At 41.8% G+C, this 27,432-nt stretch overlaps 1 protein-coding gene across 1 annotated transcript in view; it reads left to right on the top strand.

Annotated features, from left to right (window-relative positions):
- AFF3 (AF4/FMR2 family, member 3) overlaps positions 1-27,432 on the top strand; it is a 420,422-nt gene that overhangs the window by 383,653 nt on the left and 9,337 nt on the right. The window contains exons 17-20 of the mRNA XM_014529775.1: positions 11,677-11,740; positions 14,703-14,839; positions 25,178-25,249; positions 27,301-27,394. Coding sequence (XP_014385261.1) covers positions 11,677-11,740; positions 14,703-14,839; positions 25,178-25,249; positions 27,301-27,394 — 367 coding nt within the window. The remainder of the gene's footprint in view (positions 1-11,676; positions 11,741-14,702; positions 14,840-25,177; positions 25,250-27,300; positions 27,395-27,432) is intronic.

Genomic DNA, 27,432 nt, shown 5'->3' with positions numbered 1-27,432 from the left:
AGTGCTTTTACAGGAAAAATATCCTGTCATCGTCGCTCCATCCTGCACTAAAACCCAAGTACTACTTCCTTTCCCAGCAGCAATTTAAAAGGAGGAGAAACGAGAGAAGGAGATGAATAAAGATAACATCCTGGAATGCTCTTGAGATGCTGAAAGTGACAAATAAGAAATTATGAAAATTACTGAGGCTCTTAGGGAAGAAAATATGTGTCAAGGACAAGCCTGGAAAGCAGAAGAGATGGTTTCAAGAGTTTGGCTTGACGCCTGTTTGCAACCTCAGCTGTGCACCAGGCACCGGTCCATCTCTGTGTGAGGCACCACATTAAACGGGGCTGCAGCCGCCTGTGATAATGAGAGATCCGCCCTCAGGCCAGATTGCCTACAATCCGGCCCAGGGACAGACACTAAACCACTAACCCCACCGGAGTCAGAAAATTAAAGGGTGCGAAATGTCCCCAAGTCCCAGCGTCCTTATCATAGAAGTGATAGCCCTCACACCTGTCCTCCAAGGACCCCAGAATTTGGGGATAGAAAGCCAAATCTGCATTCTTTCTTAGTTTCATTTACTGAACATGTTCCAAGATCATTGGATGTATGAAAGGCTATGGTGGTCCAGGACGCCCTGCCAGAGTGGCTCCATTGGTTGAGCACCGTCCTGTGCATGGAAAGGTTGTTGCAGGTTCAATTCTCAGTCAGGGCATATACCTGGGTTGTGGGTTTGATCCCTGGATGGCACATAGGAAAGATAACCAATTGATGTTTCTCACGTCAGTGTTTCTCTCTCCCTCTCCCCACCTCTCTATCTCTTTTCTCTCTCTCTCTCTCCCTCTCTCTCTCTCTCTCTCTCTCTCTCTCCTTCCATCTCAGATGAGAGTTTTAAAGACAACAACAACAGGGTGGCCCAGGAGGACGTGTCTTTTTCTCCTCTTCCCTCAGCTGCTATAGCTGCACTCAGCTCCAAGCACGCTCTCCTCCTGGCCCTCACAACCTCCTCATCTTCTCCACGGCCCCAAGCAGCAAGGGAGGTCATCTTTGTTAAACAAAAAAATTTCACAGCCCAAAGATTTTCTTTTTTAAAAAATTTTATTGAATTTATTGGCGTGACATTGGTTAGTGAAATCTTTGAGGTTTCAAGTGTACATTTCTATAATAGATCATCTGTATAGTGCATTGTGTGTTCACCACCCAAAGTTGAGTCACCATATATTTGACTTTCTTTACCCTGTTCTACCTCCCCCCAATGCCCTTCCCCGCTGGTAACCACCATACTGTTGTCTGTATCTGTGAGTTTTTGTTTGTTTGTTGCTTTCAGTTTTATATCCCAGGCATGAGTGAAATCATATGGTTATTGACTTTTTTCTGTCTGATTTTGCTTAGCATGATATCCTCAAGATTCATCCATGTTGTCGAAAATGACAGTATTTTATCTTCTTATGGCTGAGTTGTGTTCCATTGTATATATGTACCACATCTTCTTTATCCAATCATCTATCAAAGGCTACTTTGGTTGTTTTCATGTTTTGGCCACCATGAATAATGCTGCAATGAATATAGGAGTAAATATATATTTATGAATAAATGTTTTCAAATCTTTCAGGTAGATACCCAGAAGAGGGGTTGCTGAGTCATATGGTAACTCTATTCTTAATCTTTTAGGGAACTTCTACACTGTTTGTCATAGTGGATGTACCATCTACATTCCCACCAGCAGTGAATGAGGGTTTCTTTTCCTCCACAACCTCTCCAACACTTGTTATTATTTATCTTGTTGACAATAACCATTCTAACAGGTGTGAGGTGGTATCTCATTGTGGTTTTGACTTATATTTCCCTAATAGCTAGTGAAGTTGAGCATGTTTTCATACACCTGTGGCCACCTGTATGTCCTTGGGAGAAGTGTCTGTTCAGATCCCCTGCCCATTTTTTAATTGGATTGTTTATTTTTGTTGTTGTTGAATTATATGAGTTCTTTATATATTTTGGATGTTAACCGCTTATCAGAGGTGTTGTTTGCCTTTTTGTCTTGATTATGGTTTCTCTTGCTTTTTAATTTGATGTAGTCCCTTTCATTTATTTTTGCCTTTAATTCTCTTGCATTTGGGTCAAATTCATAAAATTTTCACTAAGACCAAGGTCCTTAAGTTTAGTACTTATGTTTTCTTCTATGTAACTTACTGTTTCAGGTCTTATATTTTGGTCTTTGACCCATCTTGAGTTCATTTTTGCAGATGGTGACAAATGGCAATCTAGTTTTATTCTTTTGCACGTGGCTTTCCAATTTTCCCAGCATCGTTTATTAAAGAGGCTTTCTTCTCTCTATTAGAAATTTTTGGCTCTTTTATCAGAAATTATTTGCCTATATATATGGGGGTTTATTTCTGGGTTCTCAATTCTGCTCCGTTAGTCTGTGTGTTTGTTTTTCTGCCAATACCATGCTGTTTTGATTATTGCTGCTTTGTTTTATAATTTGAAGTCAGGGAGTGTGACATCTCTGGCTTTGTTCTTTGTTCTCAGGATTGCTTTGGCTATTCGGGGTCTCTTGTGGTTCCATACAAATCTAATGACTTCTTGTTCTATTTCTTTAAAAAATGACATTGGGATTTTGATGTGGATTGCATTAAAAAGGCACAGAGTAGTGGATTGAATCAAAAACAAAACCCAACCATGTGCCACCTTCCGGAGACACATCTTAGCTGCAAGGACAAATAAAACTTAAAGTGAAAGTGTGGGAAATGATTCTCCAAGCAAACGACACCCAGAGAAAAGTGGTGTAGCCATACTTTCATCTGACAAAATAGGTCACAAAATAAAGAAAGTAACAAGATGCAAAGATAGACGTTTTATGATAGAGGGGACAATCTACCAAAGCTTTCCTGAAAGAAAGGGGTTATTGAGCCCAATGCTGCCAGAAAAAGAACCAGGTCCTGGGGTGTGCGGTCCGACCCACCAGGAGCAGGGCTGTGGGGGATAGGCCCGATCTTCTGCACCCATGTTTTGGGGAAGAAAGATGTAAGTAGTTTTGAAAGAATTTACATTGGTTACAGAGCGGGACCAGGACACGGTGAAGCAGAGACAGTTCTAGGCTAAGGCTGGGTGCACAGTGCATAAAGATGAACTATTTACTAATTTTGATCACGTATGGGCAGCAGACCTGAAAGTTCATGCACGTACAGGATGCGGTGGCATCTTTGTTCCCTATAGAAGTTGATGCAAAGCTCCAACAGCCATTCAGGAATGTGAGCAGACTATTGTTAGTTGGCCCACAGCTACTCACTGCTTACATCACTCTTACCTCTCACTCTCCACCACTGTAATTTAATTTGAGACATCACAGTATTTTTCTCATATCATTCGGCAAACTGCGGCTTGCGAGCCACATGCAGCTCTTTGGCCCCTTGAGTGTGGCTCTTCCACAAAATACCGACTTCTGCGCATGGGCCACGAAGTCTCAATCGCACTGTACATGCGCGCCTGCACGTGGTATTTTGTGGAAGAGCCACACTCAAGGGGCCAAAGAGCTGCATGTGGCTCGCAAGCCGCAGTTTGCCGACCACTGCCCTAGGTGGTGGACATGTAATGTGAATACAATCAGTTGGTCATATATAATTAGGGTTCCGTGGTATAAATTGTTCGCATGAGCTTTAACCATTTATAAAAACGGAAGATTAGAATTGTGTTTAATTACCACATGGAAACTTGCATTTGGAATTCATAATCTAACAACAGGATCAAACACTGAGATGCCCAAATCATCAAACATTTCCAGCAAGTAATGTTAAGGGCATGGTATTCACACACACACACACACACAGGAAATGGAAATGTAAGGAATTTTCTAATGTATGGACCAGAAAGCTAAGTCAGACACAGCAACAACAAAGTAATTGTACTTTGATCTGCAGTTTCTTGAACTACTTATACAAGAAAATGTTTCTCAGTTTATTGGGGCTTCAACTAATATAATTTTGTCACCATGTATATCAACCACGAGGTGCTGCCATGGGTCTTCCTATTAGCAATATGTCTAATTTTTCTGGCTGACAGCCACAATAAAACTGTTCCTCCTTTTATGGAGATAGATATAATAAGAATAAAAAAAGCTCTCTTCCACATCCATCACAGGGAGAGGGAGATGACGTGTTCCAGTCGCCCTGTGTCCCAATTGATTTGAAACCCATAGCAGTGAAATAAACATGCACCTCAACCCGCCACCCCACCACTGAACTAAGAACGTCCTGGGCAGATTTGTCAAGCTGGAAAAGTAGAAATAAGCATGTGTCTCCCTGGAAGCAATAAGAGATTGTCTCTGAAGGGATCCCTGGGCGAGAAAGTCACCTAAGATTGTGTAAAAGGTCTCCCAGGTCCCATTGGTATGTGCTGAGGGCTTGCCAAGGGCCAGGTACAGTGGCAGGAAGCAGCTAGGATACATGATTATGTAATTACCTCTCAGTTATGAATTCAGGGGAGCGGAGGCACATGGTGGCCTCCCCAGAAAGGTTTCTGGGACCACAGACTTGAGCGTCCTGCTCCTTCTCCGCTCTCCTGCGCCAGGCAGCTCCCCCACCGGCAGCCTCCCCGGCAGATGCGACCTGACTCCTGTATCGTCATTCCTGGCTTCTCGCTCGGGGTGTCAACAAGCAGTGGAATGACCAAAGAAAGGCCACCAGTGGAAGAAAAGAGCAAGAGAGTAGCACTGACATCACGTCGAGTGGATGGAAACCCAGTTACAGCGATCCAAAAAGTAACAGATGCTGGGCTGTCATTTAATTCTTAAAGCCGCATCGTGTAGCTTTTTTAAAAAGTAAACTCATCCTTTGTATTATAAATACTCATTAATGGTTGGATAAATATGCGGTTCAGACAGCAGCTGAATCCACTGGGGGCCCAGTGACAAGTGTGGGATGAACCCCACTGAGTTAGCGTGACATCCCCAGGGGTAGTGCCTGCTTCTTCCTTTTTGCCTGAGTGTCAGGGATCCACATGCAGGTGCATTTGAATCCTCGGGCTTCCAGGCCCCTTTCTCTGTTCCCAGCTAAACAAGCACCCATGTGTGTCTCAGGATGCAGAAGGAACTGAACTGAATAACATGATTTTGAAAATGTGATCCAGGTCAGCTTGTTCTGCGAAAACTGCAGGCTCGGGTTGGCGGAGTGCGACTGCACCTCCCGGGCTGACATCACTACTTGACAGCCACGGTCTTGAGGTGACACTGGTGTGATTACCAAGCTTTTGTTTAAAAAAAATCATAAGAATTTATGTCAGTGAGTGACAGCATTGCATTCAACTCAGCGCCTAGAAGCTGATCTCACAGTGCAGAGCCAGGAGCTATAAATTGCGTGGTGTCCTAATTAGTGACGGGAGTTCTCGGCCGGGGAGGGAGCACAACTGTGTCCCAGGCCTCAGCACAGACGTCCAGGGCAGAGCTCAGTGGTGAAATGCTCGGCTGGAGAACGCAGCCTCGTTCCCACGGGCCATATTGCTGCGTTGGCAGCCAGGGACCCCAAGTGCCAGGCGCCTGCTGCTCCCAGAAGGATGGGCTGTCTCTTGCCCACATTTCACTAGGAAGTCAGTCACGATCATCACCTTCAGCCAAACGCCCCATCTGTCCTGTGGTACCAATAACAGGAGCCCAGCTCCTCCAGCCTCTGACGTTGAGAACAGACGCCCTCGGCCACCGGGCGCTGGAGGCCATGGCATGTGAAATGTGCCCGGTAGGGAAGGAAGGGGGCTTGGCATTTGTAATGTCCTTCTGCCCGGCAGTCTCAGGGCTAAAGGGATTTAAATCTTTTAGAGGATGGGAAGATTCCTGTATGTTAAAGGTCAGATCTCACGCAGCATGGTTTAGTCAGAGGACACCAACTGACATCCTTGAGTAGGTGGTGACATCACATGGCGCCCCCATGGAGGGCTTGCTGTGACCTTGCTCTTCTCCTGAGGGGCTCCCCGTCCCTTCAAGGCTGGACCCCACCTTTTCGATCAGTATGCCTTTATGTTCTTCATATGGGATTTTTTTCCACCACGGAATTCCTGCCTCTCAATCAGGTCCTTATTTTGTTCTAACCAAAAAAGAGAGAGAAAAGGGGACGTAGGCTTGGGGGTGGGTGGCAACAAAGAATTCAGATTTCCCTGTTTGAAATCTTACCTCTCTGACCATTTTAAGGGTTTTGTTGATGAGAGAGAGAAACAAAGAGAGAGTTTGTTGTTCCACTTATTGATGCATTCATTGGTTGATTCTTGTACGTGCCCTGATGGGAGATCAAACCCAAAATCTTGACGTGGTGGGACAACACTCTAAACAACTGAGCTACCTGGCCAGGGAGTAAAGGGTTTTGTAATATTATTTATTTTAAACTAGAGGCCCGGTGCACGAATTCATGCACCAGTGGGGTCCCTCAGCCTGGCCTATGGGATTGGGCTGAAACCGGCTCTCCAACATCCCCCGAGGGATCCTGGATGGCAAGAGGGCACAGGCCAGGCAGAGGGACCCCACCAGTGCATGATCGGGGCCAGGGAGGGACTGCGGGAAGGCTCCAGGGCATGTCCAGCCCGTCTCACTCAGTCCCAATCCACCGGACCCCAGCAGCAAGCTAACCTACTGGTGGGAGCGTCTTCCCCCTGGTGGTCAGTGCACATCATAGTGAGCAGTTGAGCGGCCTTAGGATATCATACGCTTTGATTGGTTAAATGGACAACTGGACACTTAACATATTAGGCTTTTATTATATAAGATGTCACACCCAGAGAACAACAAAAATCGAATTGATGAGTTTCCATTTCACTAGAAAGTTGCTTTTGATGGAATAACAAACCCTGCGCCTCTCCGCCCGCGTCCTGGAAAGCGCGTGCTGTTTTCTGTGTGTGGCCGTGGCCGAGGGAAGCAGTCATCTGCACAGCCAAGGCCTGAAGGAGGCACAATGACTGGTCGCTGGTGCTTCTGAGAAGCCGGGGCTCAGGGACTCGGGTCCCAGCCAACCCAGGGTTAGAGAACACAAGCTGCAGGTGAATCCATGCTTCCTAAATGCAGGCCACCTGCAAAGCCAGCTCCAGCACCGGAGGGGCGGGCTCTGCAAGGCCTCAGCAGCGGCGTCACTCAGCGCATCTAAACCATTCCTGAACTGCCCTGTTTCAGCTACAGTGCACACTCAATGTAAGTTTCAGGTGTACAGCACAGTAGTTAGACATTTGTGTGATTTACAAAATGACCCCCCAATAATTCAAGTACCCACCTGGCACCATACATAGTTATTGCAATATTATTGATTATATTCCCCATACTGTGCTTTATATCCTGTGACTATTCTGTAACTACCAATTTGTACTTCTAATCCCTTCACCTTTTTCACCCAGCCTCCCACCCTCTCCCGTCTGGCAACTTCCTACACATTCTTCTTTGTGGAGAAAGTACCCCAACGCTCAGGACACTGGGACGCGTCTGGGGTTTATCAAATGGCAGCTGACGGGATGTCAGGTGATGAATTCACTTGGCGTGCAGTTGCCTATTTGTCTGATTTGGATTTCAACTTCCCCAAGAAAATTACTCCGATTTCTGCTGTGCCAAGGCACCTGTTTATTCAAACAGCCGTGCGCTCCTGCCTGCCAGGTTTCACAGAACAGGCTGGCGCTGCTGGGGCTCCTTCCCAGAGGCAGGAATGACAGGAAGCAGTCTGCCAGCCTCTCCCTGGGAGCCCATTCAACTGTCTCCTCCACGAAGGAGAACAAAAGGACAAGGTTGCCATAATCCTCGAGGGCCAGAGAAATATTAGGGCAGCCCAGACCAGTCGCTGCTTAGAAGGCAGGCGCATGCTGGTAGGTGGGAGGGCGAGGAGAGGAAAAGAAAAAGAACGCAGCATTCTTGCGGATCAAGTGCTCAGATTATTTTTGCTGCTGAGACCTCTTATGACAAAGATACATGCAGCTAAGCGTTGCCTTTTTAGGTCACTCAAGGCCCATTTCTGAAGATCAGCCCAAGCTACACAATTACATGGATGATGTTTAATTGAACTTTTTTTAGGCTTGCTCCTGTATCCTCATAAAATGCCATCACTGACAAACAATGTGAAGAATGTCATTATCTAAATGAAAAACAAAATCTTCAGGTTTTCCGTGTAAAAAAAATAGATTAGGTGATAAATCTGTCTGAACACTGAGATAATTAGATTTTGTCTTAGTACCTTTACCATATCATGTTCTGTAACTGCCACAATAGTAACAACAATTTCATTTTCCTACTGACTTGAGCATTGCAGGTGGAGCGATGCCTGGTAACAGCACGCATCCTCCGATGGACAATTTCAGCAACATCCCATTGGTCCCTTTGCCTCTATAATGATCTGGTCTAGCAGCCTGGCACCAGAAATCACCTAAAAGGAGAAAAATGGGCCAATCTTCAGGCCGTCTTCAGTGAATCAGTGTAACGAGCCCTCCATTGATGCAAAGATGAGAATTCTAATGTGTTCCTAAGTGGCCTCTGGATGGTGCATTTCCAGCATCTCAGGTTACTGGTGTTGCTGCAGTGATACAGTCAGAACATTAGATGTGTTACTTATCCACGTCCACTATTATGAGGGTTTGTGACTCAGCCTTCATATCAGGTTTAAAAATACATTCATATGCTGCAGATAAAAACAGCATTGATGGAGGACCCCATAATAGGAATTAGGAGGCACTGCCATCCATAAGGGTAATGTAGAAGGCTTGTAAAAACTGAGATGTCTTAGCTTATTATCAAGAGAATCCTTTCATGAAAACGAAATGCATTTGAAATGATGATCTGTTAGCAACAGGACCTACCAAATGGGAAGAAAAAAAAATGACCAAACTCATATACTGGAGTGTAGAGCAGATAATGATGTAGAGAATTTCAGGTTGCCATGGAGACGTTCTCTGGCTCATTGGCTATGTTGCTGCCATCAGAAGCCACCACTCTCTTCTAAGCTCAAAATGAATTCAGTGCTATTCAAGGGGAATTCATTTTCCTTCTCCCATGTGCCTAAAACTGCAGGGTGGGAAAGATCAAAGAGGCCACAGCGTCGTCCCTGCTGAAAGGTACCAGCTGCCGAGTTGTGTGAATGCAATGACTGTAGCCCAGGGTAGCTCAGAAGATAACTGAATGCACAGAAGTGTAGTGTGAACAAGAGGTAATGCCTCAGATTAGGAAAGAAAGACGTGAGAATGGACCAAAGTAACCAAGAAGGCCTCGTGGCAGTAAAATCTGAGGGATGGGTGATATTTGGCTCGTCGTAGGACTCAGTGAAGGAGCAGAGAAGGGAATATTCCAGACAGGAGAAAAAGTGGGAGCAGAGCTGCTAAGACAGGGACAACATGGTAACAAGACAGTGAGGAGGTGACCCCTGTGGTTGGAGGCCTTGGTGAGTGAGTGACAGCTGGGTGAGATTACCGGAGGCCTGAGCTGAGATGTCCTGGGCACTGGAGAATGGCTGTAGGTCTGTGACAGGCTGGTGAGGTAAGGAAAGCCATATTGTACAAATATTGATCAGGACTGAAGTCCGGGATAGACTGGAGGGGAGTGAAACTGTAACCCAAGGGAGGTGCTGGGAGCCTAGATTTCTGTGGTGGATGTTTCCTTGAGAAAAGAAAGGGGAATTTATTTATAAGAAAGCATCCATGGCATTTCATAACAGGGGAGAAATTGATGGAAATACTTGGACTCCTCTTCTGAACAAGTGGGCTCTGGGACCACATCTGAAGCTCAGGAGTCTGACCTGGGTTTGGGCTAGCAGTGGAGTTTGGTCTTCGTCTTCGCCACATGAAACAAAGGGAAAACCAAACAAGAATGCAGAGGATTTTTTTGGTCAGTGAAACTGCTCTGTAGGATACTAGAATGGTGGATAAATGTCATTAAACATTTGTCAAAACCCATAGAATATACAACATCAAGAGTGAACACTAGAGTGCACTAAGGGCTTTGGGTGATAATGATACAGGTTCATTGATTGTAATGAATGTACCACTCCTGTGGGGGATGCTGATAGTGAAGGGATGCTGACAGTGGGTGTGTGAGGCAGGAGATGCATGGGAACCCTTTGTGCTTTCTCCTTCCTGTCAACCTAAACTCGCTCTAAAAAAATAAAGTAGTTCATTAAAAACCAACAACAAAAATCATGTAAATCGCCAGAATTGGAATCAAAGACCTAACAGACAGCCAACATGTATTCAGAGGTCAATATGGGGACAAAGAACTTTGGAAAACAATCATGTAAAGGCCACTAAAGCCATTCAAACGGAAGAAGTATGGACATCTAGGAAGGGAACTGGAGAAACCAGAGTCTGTAGGACCAGGGCCTGCAATGAAGGAACCTGCAGGCCAGTGGAGACCCGCCAAGATGAATGGGAGTTTGCAGGCCTGAGTGACAGGAGGAATTGCAAAGGGAAGATGAGCCAAAACGGAAGTTTTATTAATGCATTAAGGAAACCCTGCAACTGTGTTCCTCATTTCTTTGTTGAAGTTGAATATTTCTAGCGTGGTACCACAGTCCTGACAATATTTTATGCTTCAATGATTTGTGACCTATGACCAGTTTGTTTCTTTGATTGATTGGTTGATTAAAGCCATTAAAATGAGCATAATTGTTTTGGATTGCAGTGGTATCGGCAATATGATATTCATGGTTTTTCTAAGCATTTTGACCTTTTCAGATAAAAGGTCACCTAATATCTGACCACCTAATATTGCAGTGGGAAAAGAGACCCATTAGAATCTGAAAAAGACAGTTCAGAATAAGCATGTAACAATAGGTTAAACAGTCCATGGTTCATATCACTACCTACGTCTTATCGCTTTCGGGGAGTCCTGGCTTATATTGGGTATCCATGAGTAAGTCAAGTTTATTGACTACATAAAGACCTATAATACCACAAAAAAAGTTTAAGCTGATATCACCTCAAGTATGCAGATGTGTAAAAACTATCAGACTAAGCATTTAAAGGTGCAGTGTGATGAGTACCTCAGTGTAACTTGAAGTTACACGCACACTCGGATCATCTCCCGGCAGAAGCAGTGCTGGCCGGGGTGTTGCTTTAATGATGCACGGCTGCTGCTCATATTGACCAGCCAGCTAATCAGAGCTGTAGAGAACCAGGCCACGACTGCGTTGTTACAAGGTAGACATCGTTTTACAGTTAATTTCCTTATGCCTGGAATGGAATCATACAGCATTACCTCTTTTCATTTCCCACTGCCAAGCTTTAAAATAATTACATATGGGTACATATAACTCTACCTTTTATACCTGTAAATGACACAGATTTTCATAAGGATACATATATATACTCACCCATGCAATTATTATGAGGTATATTTTGCAATCTTTACATTAAAAAGCCATTGTTTCGTGTAAATATCACAAAGTAAGTTTTTTACTTGTTTTCTTAACCATGCAATAAAAAATCTGATTCAAATCAGGCACTGGGGAGCCATGTTAAAATCACTGCAAATGTAGATGATCGGCATATACTGTGTTTTGAATTGCTAACTTAAGCAAAATATAATCGTGGTACTTTACATACGGGCAGTGATTTGGAAATGTGAAAAGTACCTGCTTCCCTATTAAGCAGAGTTTTGAAATTGTGATTTAAGTTTGAGCAAAAGGAAGGAATATTTTCAGGAGACCTTACTCTTCCACAGTAGTGACATTTGGCATCATCCTCTCCTTGCAGGCCGCGCAGTGCAGATTATTTTATGCAAGAAGCTAAGCGGATGAAGCATAAGGCAGATGCAATGGTAAGTTCCTTTTCTCTCCAGATACGTTTTTCCAAATGATGTTTGTACTGCACCTTCATCACTGGGGCAGTGTAGCTGGGGTAATTATAAAATCTATTACAAGGATGGCTGAGTCTGTTAAATGGAGAAATGTTTATATAATCAAGCACTCATCACCCAATAAAGTATGACTTCAACCAATAATGCCTGACAGGGAGAAAGCCCTGGAGAAATGAATATTTTATTTTAGTCCTAAGTTTTGAATAGTAACTAGAGGTAATGGAGACAGTGGGTAGCATTTTTTTTCTTTAAAAATAAAATCTAAGTTTGCACTTTTCTGTCATATTAGCCTGGCCAGCCCTTGGCGTGGTCCCAGGATCTAATCCCTTTTCAAAAAGACTTGTGTTCTTCATGGGTATCTGCCAAAATGAATACTTCTCTGAAACTGTACAGCAGAAACTATTATAACGCACATAAGCCTCTAGAGCAGTGATGGTGAACCTTTTGAGCTCGGCATGTCAGCATTTTGAAAAACCCTAACTTAACTCTGGTGCCGTGTCACATATAGAAATTTTTTGATATTTGCAACCATAATAAAACAAAGACTTATATTTTTGATATTTATTTTATATATTTAAATGCCATTTAACAAAGAAAAATCAACCAAAAAAATGAGTTCGCGTGTCACCTCTGACACGCGTGTCATAGGTTCACCATCACTGCTCTAGAGCAACAGTTCTCAACTTGTGGGTCGCGACCATCGGAAAACACATATAGCATAACAGATATTTAATTATGATTCATAACAGTAGCAAAATTACAGTTATGAAGTAGCAATGAAAATAATTTTATGGTTGGGGGTCACCACAACATGAGGAACTGTATTAAAGGGTCGCGGCATTAGGAAGGTTGAGAACCACTGCTCTAGAGTCACCATGACTTGATGTTTATAAAAAAAAATAATGTTTCTTACTTGGATAATCTCCTGTTTTGGAAAGCTTGAAGCTGTTTAGACATTAGATTTTTTTTTAAACGTATGTGTGTGTTTTTTCTAAAAGCCATTGTATGGTTATTGCATCTTGAGGCCTCGTCCAAAAGGACTCTTTCCTCAGGGAATGCCAGCTCCATTCCCCACCAGCATGTATAACTGAGGCTGGGGAGCTGGAGATGGAGAAGGCATTTCAAATGACCTTTATCGTATTGTTCCAGTGTTGAAGATGCCCAAACCATAACAGCACTCCGCTCCCAATGCTACCGATGTTGCCCATCAATATTTACTTGTCTGAGGATCACTGCCTAGGTTCATCAGTGCAAGGGACATAACCAGAGTGTCAGAAAGTAGAGAAGGTGCAGTTCTTGCCCTCACACTCCCACAGGCTGATGAAGGGTTATGGTCACCTGAGGAGCTGAGGCAAGGTCACTGTTGGAGAAGAGCAGCGAACTTTAAAGCAGAATGAAAAGTTCTGCCTGAATCACCAGGGTGACTAGGATTCTTCACTCAGTGTCACCTTGTCCAACCCGACACAGCTTCAGCCAGCAGGCCTGTGTTCCTACCGGCCTCTAAGCAGACCTTGCTCATGCCAGCCAGCAGGCCTGTGCACTTGTAGAACCTCACACTCACACGCTCACAGCTCGCACATACTTACACACTCTCACTCTCGCCACACTCACTTTCAGCATGCTCCCCAAATCCTTTCCTTCCCACTGTCATTTTCAGGTCTCCTCCCCAAGGCCTCCCGCCTCTGAAGCCCCACCACCTGCTCCCTTCCTACCATCTCATGTGCATTGGACTCCTTGCTCTGCATTTCAAGTCACTCGTAGGCTGCCTTGCACTGTGAACTGTCCTGTGGGTGCACATTTTTTCTCTCTAATTATATTATATGTTCTTGGGAGGAACTTGTGTGTATCGAGTACACATAGGACAGAATTGGGTGCTTCAGGAAATCCTTACTGAATGAAATGGCTTCTTTAATCTGAAAGCGTTGCCAAGAAATATTACTGGATAGCCTATTAGGGTTATAAGCTGTTTAAAAATTTGATTTGCTAATGAGGGAGTATTTTGCTCTACATTTCTGTTTTCTAAGGCATCATTATCAATGAGAATTTTTTTTAGAGGCAAGACTTATATTAGTAATTAGAGTATTTGTGTAATTCTGTTTTGATTCACAAATGAATACTGGAGAGATTATGCAATTCAAACTTAAAATATGTAATTATCTACAGAGAGTAGCAAAGTATGGAACCAGGAACTTGATGTATAAATTTATATTTAATAGAACCTAAGAATATAAAGCTCATTCTTGCTGTTGTGGGGAAAGATTAACATCAATTTAGACAACCTCATATAATCCAAAAAAATGTTCTTTATTAAATATCAACTCTGTATCCCCTTTTAGCTAAGCTGAAATATTGCCTTGAGTTTTATCTCCTCTCCTCACTCTCATCCCTGACTGGGGTCCTGACTATGAAAGACATAACTACACACACACACACACACACACACACACACAATAGGAGGAAGGCATGGAAAAGGAAATGTCAGATAATGTAAAATACAAAAGTACAGGTTTATGCTGTAAATCATCAAAGTTGAAGTATACAAAAAAGAGTATGAAAATTCTTATATGGAATCATACCTACCAGCTTCGCTGTGTATTTAGCAGAGCATGGAGGAACAAGGAATGAAGCTGCCACGCTTCATTGAAAGAGGAGCAACCAGGAAGTTCTGAGCAGTTCTAATTGGCAGTTGTTACATAGATTTGGTACAATTCTGTCTGTAACCATTCGCTCATTTACCCTAAAATAGTGGCAGTTTATGAAGATAACTAGAAGAGGAAGTGCCCCATTTCTTTTTTCTCTCAGTTCCATTCACAGGATTTTAGAACTCAAAAGTTGGATTTCTCAAATGAAGTGTATAGACTGTGTGACAATAATGTTTAAAATCGGTACTTAGGGAAGACACTGTGTTAACTCTGTTGAACAGGTGGAAAAGTTTGGAAAGGCTTTGAACTACGCCGAAGCAGCCTTGTCATTCATTGAGTGTGGAAATGCAATGGAACAGGGCCCAATGGAATCCAAATCTCCATACACAATGTATTCAGAAACAGTGGAACTCATCAGGTAAGTGCTGTGTTTTCTCGCTGGGCGGGTGGGGTTGGGGAGTGAGGAATGTGTGTAAGTACTCTGAATACAGAGAAAAGATGTCAACCTGTAGTACCAGCTACTAAGAACCTTTGTTCATCTCCGAAAGTAAGGATGTAAGATTTTGCATGACACTTTCAGCATCCCCTGATTCCTTTGCCCTCATTATGATGAGGCAGGGCAGCTCCTATAACCCCTTATTGCTGTAGGAAGGAAGCTGAGTCTGGGTGAGATATGAATGCCCACTTCACCCAGCTAGGAAGTAGCAAATTTTTAACTCACTTCACTTCTATGCTGCTTTTTTTAAAATATGATTCATGTTGGTGTAATCTCAATTCTAACTCCATCAATAATGATTCAGAAGTATTTAATGAAAGGAAAGCAGATTCAGGGGATTTTAGGGAAGGAAATGTATCCTATGATTTAATATCTCAGAGGTCCTGGCGTTGTCCTAGTGTTAAGACTTAGATGTGTGCATCATTCCCCAACCTGGGTTAAGGCATGGCATGTGAGCAGAACAGAGTTTCTGATGGGGGCACCTGAAGGGGTGGGTGGGAGACATTTCTTTTTCATGATGGAGACCTGGAAAGGCACATCCTTATCATCTCATTAATGAACCAATAAGGGCATTTCAGCCGTTAACCCTACTGAGAACCTTTGTCATATGATTTATGTTTTTAGCGAGTTCAGTTGATAATGAACTTTGGATAATGTCTAATACCCATTATATAAAATAATTCTTCCCAAAACTAACAGAAATAAAAATCTCACTGAATGGGCTCAGTAGTTCAGTGGTGATGACAGAGGATAGAGTCAATTAACAGAAAATAGCATTTACCCAATCTAAATAACAGAGAGAAAATAGACTGGAAAAAATGCATAGAGCCTCAAACACAATGACAGAAGATCCACATATGTATCATTGGAGTCCCAGAAGGAAAGGAAGACAGCAAGACTGAAGAGTATTTGAAGAAGTAATAGCTGAAGCTTGCCAATTTTGACAAAAGATATAAACATACAGGCTCAAGAAGCTGAGAAAAACCCAAATAGGATAAACCCCAAGAAATGCATATGAAGACACATCATAACTACATTTCTGAAAACTAAAAGCAAAGAAAAAGAAATCTTGAAGGCAACCAGAGAGAAATGACATGTTACTGTAGGGGAACACCAATTCAAATGACAGCTGACTTCGCATCTGAAACCGTGGAAGCCAAAAAGAGAGTGGCACAGCATTTTTTAAGTGCTGAAAGGGAAAAAACCTATCAAACAGTGAATTCTAGATTCAATGAAACTATTTTTCAGGAATGAAGAGGAAATAAATATATTATCTGACTAAGAAAAACCCAACATTGCAGATTAGCTAGAGGAAGTCCCTCAAACAGAAAGAAAATGGCAAATAAAAAGGAATCTTGGAGCATCGTGAAAGAACAAAGAACAGCTGAAGAAGATATGTGCAATAAACTATCTCATGAGTTTTATAAATCATACGTGTTGATTGAAACAAAAAGTATACCACTATCTGATACTCGAGACAATGTTATTTAAAAGTGGAGAAAGTAAAGGGACATAAATAGAAGTAAGGCTTCCACACTTCGCCGAAAGTGGAGAATGTTGATATCAGTAAATTGTGATGTCTTATGTGTATATTGTAAAATCCACAGCAGCCACTGTTAAAACTATGCAAAGAGATACACATGAAAACACTACAAATCTGCATGTTGTAGAGGTGATATAATAATAGTATCGTTTCTTGAGCAGTTTACAACAAGCTAGTTCATTATGTCAAGAGCTTTCCAAATACTATCTCAGTTAATTCTTACAACAGTCCTATGTCATTAGCAGTATTAGTTTTACTAGATACATAAGGACATGGAGGCTTAAAGATATTAGTTTATCTACACTCTCACAACTAATAATTGTCTGCTGGGATTTGGACCCAGGACTACCTGACCATTCCACATACTACTTCAGCTCTCTCAAAGAGTCTGCAAGTAACTTGGTATGTTTTTGGAGAGATGGCCAGAGTCCCAAGAAATAAATGTGATTAACTATTTCAGTTTATAAAAGCCACTAATTACACACCCAGGACACTTACACTACTGTCAAAGTAAATATTGTCACAATGAAAAGGAGGTAAGTCCAGGCATTTATCTGAGCATAGGAATGAACATTTTTTTCTGGAGATTGGCCCAGAAGAATTGAACTTTGCCTCCATCTTGTCAGCCACTCAGCTGTAAATCAAAATTTGTAAAAATGGATGTGTCACCATATATGTGGAATGCTTGAACTGGCGTCACTCTTAACCATCTGTAGCATTTGAATTTGTATCATCAAAGAGCAGAAAGTGGCTAGATGGTTATAAAAATCATTCTGTCCTAGGCATCACAGTAATATAATGCTACAGGAAAACAAGGCGGCATCGGGTAGCTTTTCAGAAAGAATTATCTGCAAGCACTATGAAAATCTAAGTATTAGGCAGAGAGGACTTCCATCATAGAAGATGTTCTATTGTTAATAAGAAAGTTATTTTTAAAAAATTTCTTTGGATGGGACCCAAGATGGCAACGGATAAGTGGAATCTACACTTACCCCTCCCAGGACCAAACTGGAGTTACATCTAAATTATAGAACAATCATCCTGAATAACCAAGTGGAGACAAGCAGAAGAGGAGTCTTCTAACCAAGGATTTACAGCAGCCACATCGAGACTGGCAGGAAGAGTGGAGACGAAAAGGGCTGGCCCATTCCCATTGGTGGCATCTGAGATCCCAGAGGGATATCTCAGCTGCAGAGGTTCCCTCTGAGGAGCGTGGGGTCTCAACCCCACACCAGGCTCCCCAGACTAGAACATCAGAGCTGGGAACAGGCACCCTCATAACATTGGGCTATAAAAATCAGGGTTTCTGTCCACCAGGGAGAGACAGAAGTCTGCTAGAGACACAGGTGCCCTCTTAAAGGGCCAGCACACGAAATCCTGTTCACAGCAACTCACCCTGGGCTCCGGCAGAGTGGACTTGAGTAGTGTGAGGAGAGACTGGGCTTTGTGGCTCTGGGGAGAGAGCTAAAGGGACAGCTGTCATGATCCCTGTGCTGAGTCCCTCTCCCACACCCTAGACGCCATCTTTCTTTTGGCAGAGCACTCCCCTCCTTATGACATGAACCTGGGTAAATGCAATAGCCCCACCCTCCGGAATCCCTGTCTCCCATCCGGTGGAGCTCACACCCTGCTGAGGACTCAAATGCCTTGACAAGAGTATAGATATCCAGGCAGACTCAGGGTGTCGGTGACTGAGTTGTGTGGCCCTGGAGTGGGGCCACTCCTCCCTCCTTCCCCCAAGCCTGACCAGCACTTCCTCACATGGGAGATCCACTAGTCCCACCTTCCCATCTCTCAGAAGCCCTACCCTGCTCAGCTCCTGGCAGAATCTGGGACATACTGAGTTGTGTGGCTCTAGGACAGGGTCCATTTTTCTCTCTTATGCCTGACCAGTGCAGAGCCCTCCCTTCACACGGCCAAACCGTGGTCAGTTTGGGCCTGATAAACCCTGCTGGCCTCACCCTGAAAATTTTCTAAGACCCTGCTTCACCACAAAGGTCTGTAGTTACCCAGCAGGTGGCAGCTAGACTTGGTATACCCTAGGACTTTTGCTGAGTGGCCTCAGACCCAGCACTGGCTCTATGATTGACCGTGTTATCCATCTAGTGAACACCATTCATACCTGGTGACTCACTGAGACTCAAGTACCATCAGAGGCTCTTTCAGTGGCTGAGCCTGACAGGCTGCCAGCAGGTGGAGGCAGGCAAAGGTGGATATCAGGGCACCTTGGGCCTTTTGCTGACTGAACACTGGACTCGGTGCTGGTGCAAGCCAGCCTTGGTGTACAGCTTGGTCCTTTGCACACATACCCAGGTACAGCAGAGGCATCCAGAAACTGTGGATCCCCATGTAGCTCCAAACAAGTTTCCCAGGATCAGTCACAGGCAGTGTCTGATATTGACCTGCATCAGTCCCTCCCAAGAGGCCCCAGAACCAACACACCCAATGGCCAGCTTCAGACAACATCAGAGCAGGATCCAGATAGCTTTACAAGTGGCATAGCCTAAGTGAGATCTCTGCAGGCACCAGACCCTGCTGAAGCAAATTCTACTTAGTGTGGTCAGCACCTGCACAGCAGCTAGTACACTGAGCCTTACAGTCAAACAGCCTGAGAGTCAAACCCACACAAAATGGGCCAATAGCAAACTCATGACTTAATTACAACAGGAGGGCTCACATAACCCACACAAAGGACATTCCTGGAACACCCAGCTCAGTTGATTAAGGAGACTGTGCCACTGGATCCCACAGGACACCTACTACATAACGCCAGCATACCAAGATTGGGAGACATAAGAGATATACTTAATACATAGAAAAAAAATACAGATAGGCAGCCAAAATGGGGAGAAAAGGGCCCTAAATGAAAGAACAGGAGAAATCTCTAGGGAAAAAAAAGATAAATGAAATGGAGGTAAGTAATTTATAAGATACAGAGTTTTTAAAAATGTTTATAGGGATGCTCAAGGAAATTAGTAAGAAGTACAACAAGGTGAAAAGGTCCAGAGAAATCATAAAAGAGATCCAGTCAGAAATGAATACAATATCTGAAATGAAGAATACACTAGAAGGAATAAATAGTAGGTTGGATGAAGCAGAGGATCGAATCAGTGATTTAGAAGACAAGGTAGCAAAAAGCATCCAATCAAAGCAGCAAAAAGAAAAGAGAATTTTTTAAAATGTAGATAGTTTAAGAGACCTTTGGGACAACATGAAGCATAACAACATCTGCATCATAGGGGTACCAGAGCAAAGAATTGAGAACCTAGTTGAAGAAATAATGACTGAAAACTTCCCTAACTAGGTGAAGGCAAAAGACAGACTAGTTCAGGAAGCACAAAGAATCCCAAACAAGACGAATCCAAAGAGGCCCATACCAGAACACATCATAATCAAAATGGCAAAGGTTAGTCCTGGATGGGTGGCTCAGTTAGTTGGAACATCATCCAATGTACCTAAAGGTTACCAGTTTGATTCCTGGTCAAGGCGCATACCTAGGTTGCGGGTTTGATCCCCAATCAGGGTGTGTGCTGGAGGCAACTAATCAACATTCCTCTTTCTTTCTACACTTCCTCTTTCTCTAAAATTAATAAAAATATATCCTTGAGTGAGGATTTAAAAAATAATAATAAATAAAATAAAATGGCTTTGGTTAAACACAAAGAGAGAATCTTAAAAACAACAAGAGAAAGATAGTTACCCATAAAGGAGCTCCCAAAAGACTGGAAGCTGATTTCTCAACAGGCCAGAGGGGATTGGCATGAAATATTCAAAGTAATGAAAAACAAGGGCCCTAACCAGTTTGGCTCAGTGGATAGAGCGTCGGCCTGCGGACTCAAGGGTCCCAGGTTTGATTCCGGTCAAGGGCATGTACCTTGGTTGCAGGCACATCCCCAGTAGGGGGTGTGCAGGAGGCAGTTGATCGATGTTTCTCTCTCATCGATGTTTCTAACTCTCTATCCCTCTCCCCTCCTCTCTGTAAAAAATCAATAAAATATATTTAAAAAAAGAAAAGAAAAATAAGGACCTACAACCAAGGCGACTTCACCCAGCAGGGCTGTCATTTATAATTGAAGGAGAAATAAAGAGCTTCCCAGACAAGAAAAGCTAAAAGCGTTCATCACCACCAAACCAGTATTACAAGGAATGTTAAAGGGTCAAAAAAAAGAAGGAGGAGAAAGAGGAACATGGGTATCCTATATAATAAAAGCCCAGTATGCTAAGTGTCTGGTTGACTGGTCAGCCGTTCAACCAATCAAAGCGTAATATGCTAATGATATGATAAGGCCACTCAACCACTCGCTATGACATGCACTGACCACCAGGGGGCAGACACTCCAACCAATAGATTAGCTTGCTGCTGGGGTCTGGCCAATTGGGACTGGGCAAGATGGGCCAGACTCACCCCAGAGCCCTCCCACAGTCACTCCCCGGCTGGCCAACCTCTTTGGGGTCCCTCTGCCTGGCCTGCACCCTCTCACAATCCAGGACCCCTCGGGGGATGTCAGAGAGCCAATTTCAGCCCGATCCTGCAGGCCAGGCCGAGGGACCCCACTGATGCACTAATTTGTGCACCGGACCTCTAGTAAAGAAGAAAATGGCAAGAAATACATACGTATCAATAATCACTTTAAATGTAAATGACTTAAATGCTCCAATCAGAAGATATGGGGTAGCTTAACGGATAAGAAAACAAGACCCATATATATGCTGTGTACAAGAGACCCATCTCCAAGAGACCCCTTTAAAAGTAAAGGAATAGAAAAAGATATTTCGTGCAAATGAAAGTGAAAAAAATCTGGGGTAACAATACTTATAGCTGACAAAATAGACTTAAAAACAAAGGTTATATTAAGAGACAAAGAAAAACACTACATACTGGTAAAGGGATCATTATCCAACAACAGGATATAACCCTTTTAAACACCCAACATAGGAGCACCTAATTATATAAAGCAAATCTTGATGAACATAAAGAAAGAGAAGGACAGTAATACAGTCATAGTACAGGATTTTAACATCCCATTAACATCAATGTTTTCCAGACAGAAAATCTAAAAGGAAACAGTGGCCTTAAATGACACACTAGACCAGATGGATTTAATTGGTACCTTCAGAGCATTTCACCCCAACGCAGCAGAATATACATTCTTTTCAAGTGCACATGGAACATTTTCTAGTATAGACCACATGTTAGGACACAAAACAGGTGTCAGTAAATTTAAGAAGATTGAAATCATAGCAAGCATCTTCTCTGACTATAATGGTATGAAACTAGAAATCAATCACAAGAAAAAAGCTGAAAAACACACAAAGATATGGAGGCTAAATAGCATGTTAGTAAACAATGAATGGGTTAACAATGAGATCAAGGGAGAAATCAAAAGATACCTTGAAACAAATGACAATGAGAACACAACAACCCCAAGCCTATGTGACACAGTGAAAGCAGTCCTAAGAGGGAAATTTATAGCATTATAGGCCTACCTCAAGAAATAAGAAAAGCTCAAATAAATTATCTAACCCCACAACTAAAAGAATTATCATGTGAACAACAAGAAAAGCTCATAGTAAGTGGAAGGAAGGAAATAAGATCGGAGTGGAAATAAATGGTATAGAGACTAAAAAAATATACAAAGATCCATGAAACCAAGAGCTGGTTCTTTGAAAAGATAAACAAAATTTATAGGCTCATGAAGAAAAAAGAGAGAGGACCCAAATAAATAAAATCAGAAATGAAAGAGGATAAGTAACAGCTGACACCACAGGAATACAAAGGATTGTAAGAAAATATTACAAACAGGTATATGACAACAAATTTAACAATCTAAATGAAATGGATAAATTTCTAGCAACATACAGTCTTCCAAAACTGAATCAGGAAAAAATAAAAAAAATCTGAATAGACCAATTACAACTAATGAAATGGAAACAGTAATCAAAAAGCTCCCAACAAACAAAAGTCCTGAACAGAATGGCTTCACAATTGAATTTTACTAAACATTCAAAGAAGAATTAACACCTATCCTCAAACTACCCCAAATATTTCAAGAGGAGGAAAGACTCACAAGCTCATTTTCTGAGTCCAGCATTTTCCTAATTTCAAAAAAAAAGGAGAAGGAGAAAGAGGAACACGGGTATCCTATATAAGGAAACTATAAAGAAAGAAAATTATAAGCTAATATTTGTGATGAACATAGATGCTAAAATCCTGAACAAAATATTAGCAAACCAGACCCAGCAATACATTAAGAAGATCATACATCATGATCAAATGGTATTTCTTCTGGGGATGCAAGGTTGGTACAATATGCACAAACCAATAAACGTGATACACCACATAAACAAAATGAAGGATAAAAATCACATAATCATATGAATAGATAGAGAAAAAGCATTGAACAACATCCAGCAACGATTTATGATAAAAACTCTCATTAAAGAGGGAATAGAGTGAATATAACTCAACATAATAAAGGCCATATATAATAAATCTATAGCCAACATCATACTCAATGGACTGAAACTAAAAGCATTTCCCTTAAGATCTGGAACAAGACAGGGATGTCTGCTTTCACCTCTGTTATTCAACATAGTACTGGAAATCCTAGCCACAGCAGTCAGACAATAAGAAGAATTAAAAGGCATCCAAATTGGAAAAGAAAATGTAAAACTGTCATTATTTACAAATGACATGATACTGTGTACTAGTATAGAGAACTCTAAAGATAACACCAAAAAAACTACTAGAACTGGGAAATGAATTCAGTAAAGTAGCAGGATACAAAATAAATGCCTAGAAATCTGTTGCATTTTTATACACCAATAATTAACAGAGAGGGGAACTAAGAAAACAATCCCATTTACAATTGCATCAAAAAAATACTTAGGAATAAATTTAACTAAGGATGTAAAAGACCTGTGCTCAGAAAATTATAAGAAGATACAAATAAGCTGAAATGTACACCATGTTCATAGATAGGAAAAATTAACATCATTAAAATGTCCATACTACCTAATGCAATCTACAGAGTCAGTGCAATTTTTATCAAGATACCAATGGTATATTTCATAGAACTAGAACAAATATTCCAATAATTTATATGGAATCACAAAAGACCTGAATAGCAATCTTGAGAAAGAAGAACAAAGTTTGAGAAAGCATGCTATCTGATATCAAACTATAGTATAAGGCCATAGTAATCAAATGAGCATGGTACTGGCATAAGAACAGACATATAGATCATAGGAAAAGAGTAGAGCCCAGAAGTAAACCTACATTTTTATAGTCAATTAATATTTGACAAAAGAAGAAAGAACATACAATGGGGTAAAGATAGTCTATTCAATAAATGGTGTTGGGAAAATTGAATAGATACATGCAAAAAAAATGAAACTAGGCCACCTTCTTACACCATACACAAGAATAAATGCAAAATGGAGTAAAGGCTTAAATGTAAGACTTGAAACCATAAAAGTCCTAGAAGAAAATATAGGCAGTAAAATGTTGGACATTTCTCATAGCAATATTTTTTCTGACATATCTCCTCACGCAAGGGAAACAAAAGATTAAGTAAACAAATGGGACTACTTCAAACTAAGAAGTTTTAGTGCAGCAAAAGGAACCCTCAACAAAATGAAAAGACAGCCTACTGAATGGGAGAACATATTCATCAATGATACATCTGAGAAGGAACTAATTTCCAAAATTTATAAAGAACTCGGACAACTCAACACTAATACAACAACCAGTCCAATTAAACAATGGCCAAAGGATCGGAATAGACACTTCTCCAAAAAAGACATACAGATGGCCAATAGACATATGAAAAGATGCTCAACGTCACTAATCATCAGAGAGATGCAAATTAAAACCACAATGAGATGTCACCTTCTGTCAGAAAGGCTATCACCAATAAATCAACAAACAAGTATTGTGGAAGATGTGGAGAAAAGGGAACCCTTGTTCACTGTTGGTGGGGATGCAGATTGGTGCAGCCACTATGGAAAGCAGTATGGAGTTTTCTCCAAAAAAAATTACAACTGGAACTGCCTTGTGACCCAGCAATTCCACTTCTGGGAATATATTCGAAGAAACCTGAAACACTAATTCGAAAGAATATGTGCCCCTATATTCAATGCATTGCTATTTACAATAGTCAAGATTTGGAAGCAGCCCAAGTGCCCATCAGTGGATGAGTGGATTAAAAAAAAAAAAGCTATGGTATATTTACACAAGGGGACACTACTTGGCCATAAAAAAGGAAGGAAATCTTACCTTTTGTGACAACATGGATGGACCTGGAGAGTATTACACTAAGTGAAATAAGTGAGTCAGAGAAAGATAAATACCATATGATCTCACTTATATGTGTAATCTAATGAACAAAGTAAATAAACTAAATAGAAACAGATTCATAGAGAACAGACTGACAGCTGTCAGACGGAGGGGGGTTGCAGGGCTGGGTGAAAAAGGTGGATTAAGCAAAAAAGAAACCCATAGACACAGAAAACAGTATGGTGATTACATAGAGAAAGGGGGGTTCAATGGTGATAGGAGACTTGACGTGGGTTGTTGAACACACAGTACAATATACAGATGATGTATTAGAGGATTGTATACCTGAAACTTATATAATTTTATTAAACAATGTCTCCCCAATAAATTTAATAAAAACTTTTAAAAATTTCTTTGGTTTTGTTTTCTTTTCCTCTAGGTATGCTATGAGACTAAAGACCCACTCAGGCCCCAATGCCACACCAGAGGATAAACAGCTGGCTGCGTTATGGTGAGTGCATCATACCGGCTTAAAACAGCCTGCCCAGCCTGTGTATGGTCATTGGTAAACCAGGTGCTGGAGCATAATGTTTTTCTAGTGCCTCTGACATACAAAATCAAATGCAAGTCCACAGGTGGCCAGGGAGAGCCCACCCATTGCTTTGCTTGCTGCTATGCAGCCAGGAGGTGCCTACTCAGGTATTGAAAATCAACAGGTCCATTAGGCAAGGATAGCTTTTCCTGTGTGTGTGTGTGTGTTTTAAAACCAGGTAGGTTTGTGTTTTAATGATTTGAATGTGAATTGTGCCAAATGTAATTTCTCTTGTGTTGAACATTTTAGTTGCAATCAAAATAATTCATCTATCTCTTTACACATGGGATTAGTCTGAGTGAATGAAGATGACGCATTCAAGTCCTCAACACATTAAAGTGAGGAGCGGCTCATTACACTTTGATAATAAAAGCTTTCCTTGTAAAATGTTAACCAACATTAATAGGTTTTTATTTCTATAACGATTACACTAATAATGAATATGTGATTATAATAGTAATTTCCCTGTGACATCTTCTCAGTACACCTCCTCCCACGCCCACAAATCACAAGACACCTCTCTATTTGTTCCTTCTGTGACAGGGATCCAAAATGTTTGCCCCCAAAGGTTTACTTGCCTGATCTGCGGTGGACAATTGAGCCTCAAAAATAAATAAATAAATAAATAAATAACAGCAACATACATGAAAAAAGAGGGCCTCACATAGTTTAGCATCATCACATCATTTGGAGTTTGATCTGCTAAGAAGAGACCATTATATTGTATTGGGTATGTTGGTAATCTCCCAGGTCAACACCACACCCGAGTTAGCCAGTAATTATGAGTGGAAAGCACCAAGCATATCTCAGAAATGCTTTCTGCACTCTTTTCAAACTTTAAATTTCATATTAGGGTTAATAAATGAATGATGATTAATAATTGGCATTATAGAAGGTTACTAATATGTAAATAATAAAATATATAAAATAAAATGTTAACTATTCTGAGCATAGAGTTTTTACTGTTTATAAAAACACGTATCTGTTCCTTTATTTGAACTAATTGCAATTGAGTAAAATAGTTTAAAGGTAAAGGAATAAAAGCAGGTGGATGGTTATTCTTTCAGCAACACTGCTGGTGCGGGAAGTCCAGGGTGTCAGAGGGAGATCAGAGTGAGGTCACTCTGCCCCAAAACTCCCCTTAAGCAGTGAAAGCTATGAGCTACAGCTTCCTCACTCCTCCGTGGAGAGACACTGTCCTCTAGTGGTGGCAGAAGAAATGGCCAGCCCCGTACCCCAACAAAGCAATAAAGCTATTATTAAATGATCTGATGCAGTGGTTCCCAACCTTCTGGCCCTTTAAATACAGTTCCTCATGTTGTGACCCCCAACCATAAAATTATTTTTGTTTCTACTTCATAACTGTAATTTTGCTACCGTTATGAATCGTAATGTAAATATCTGATATGCAGGATGGTCTTAGGCTACCCCTGTGAAAGGGTCGTTCGACCCCCAAAGGGGTCACGACCCACAGGTTGAGAACCGCTGATCTGATGGCAAATGCATTTATGGAGTAACCCCTTGAAATTGTGAGGTATACCTTCTGAACAAAAGGAAGATCAGACACTTACAGACATGTATGTATGTATATTGTATATATAATCAGGATATAAATATTGAGTACTTGGAACAAGAAGATTTTTTGAGCCCTCACCGGTTTGGCTCAGTGGATAGAACGTTGGCCTGCAGACCAAAGTGTCCTGGGTTCGATTCCAGTCAAGGACACATACCTTGGTTCCAGGCTCCTCCCCTGCCCAGGCCCTGGTCAGGGCTCAGGCAGGAGGCGACCAATCGATGTGTTTCTCTCACATCGATGTTTCTCTGTCTTTCCCTCTCTCTTCCACTCTCCCTAAAAATCAGTGGAAAAATATCCTCGGGTGCAGATTAACAACAAAAAAAGATTTTTGAAAAGTCTTGTTTGCACAGGACACACTCGTGCCTGCAGGGCTCATCTCTCTTCTTCCCTGCAGTTACCGATGCCTGGCTCTCCTGTACTGGCGGATGTTTCGACTCAAAAGAGATCACGCTGTCAAGTATTCAAAAGCACTTATCGACTATTTCAAGGTACTGTCTGGCTATCGGGGGACATGGTTCCCCGTATT

Source organism: Myotis brandtii, unplaced genomic scaffold (genome assembly GCF_000412655.1).
Source record: "Myotis brandtii unplaced genomic scaffold, ASM41265v1 scaffold1169, whole genome shotgun sequence".
NCBI lineage: Eukaryota > Metazoa > Chordata > Mammalia > Chiroptera > Vespertilionidae > Myotis > Myotis brandtii.
The sequence above is the reverse complement of the archived record's forward strand: the minus strand, read 5'-3'. Positions and strand labels throughout refer to the sequence as shown.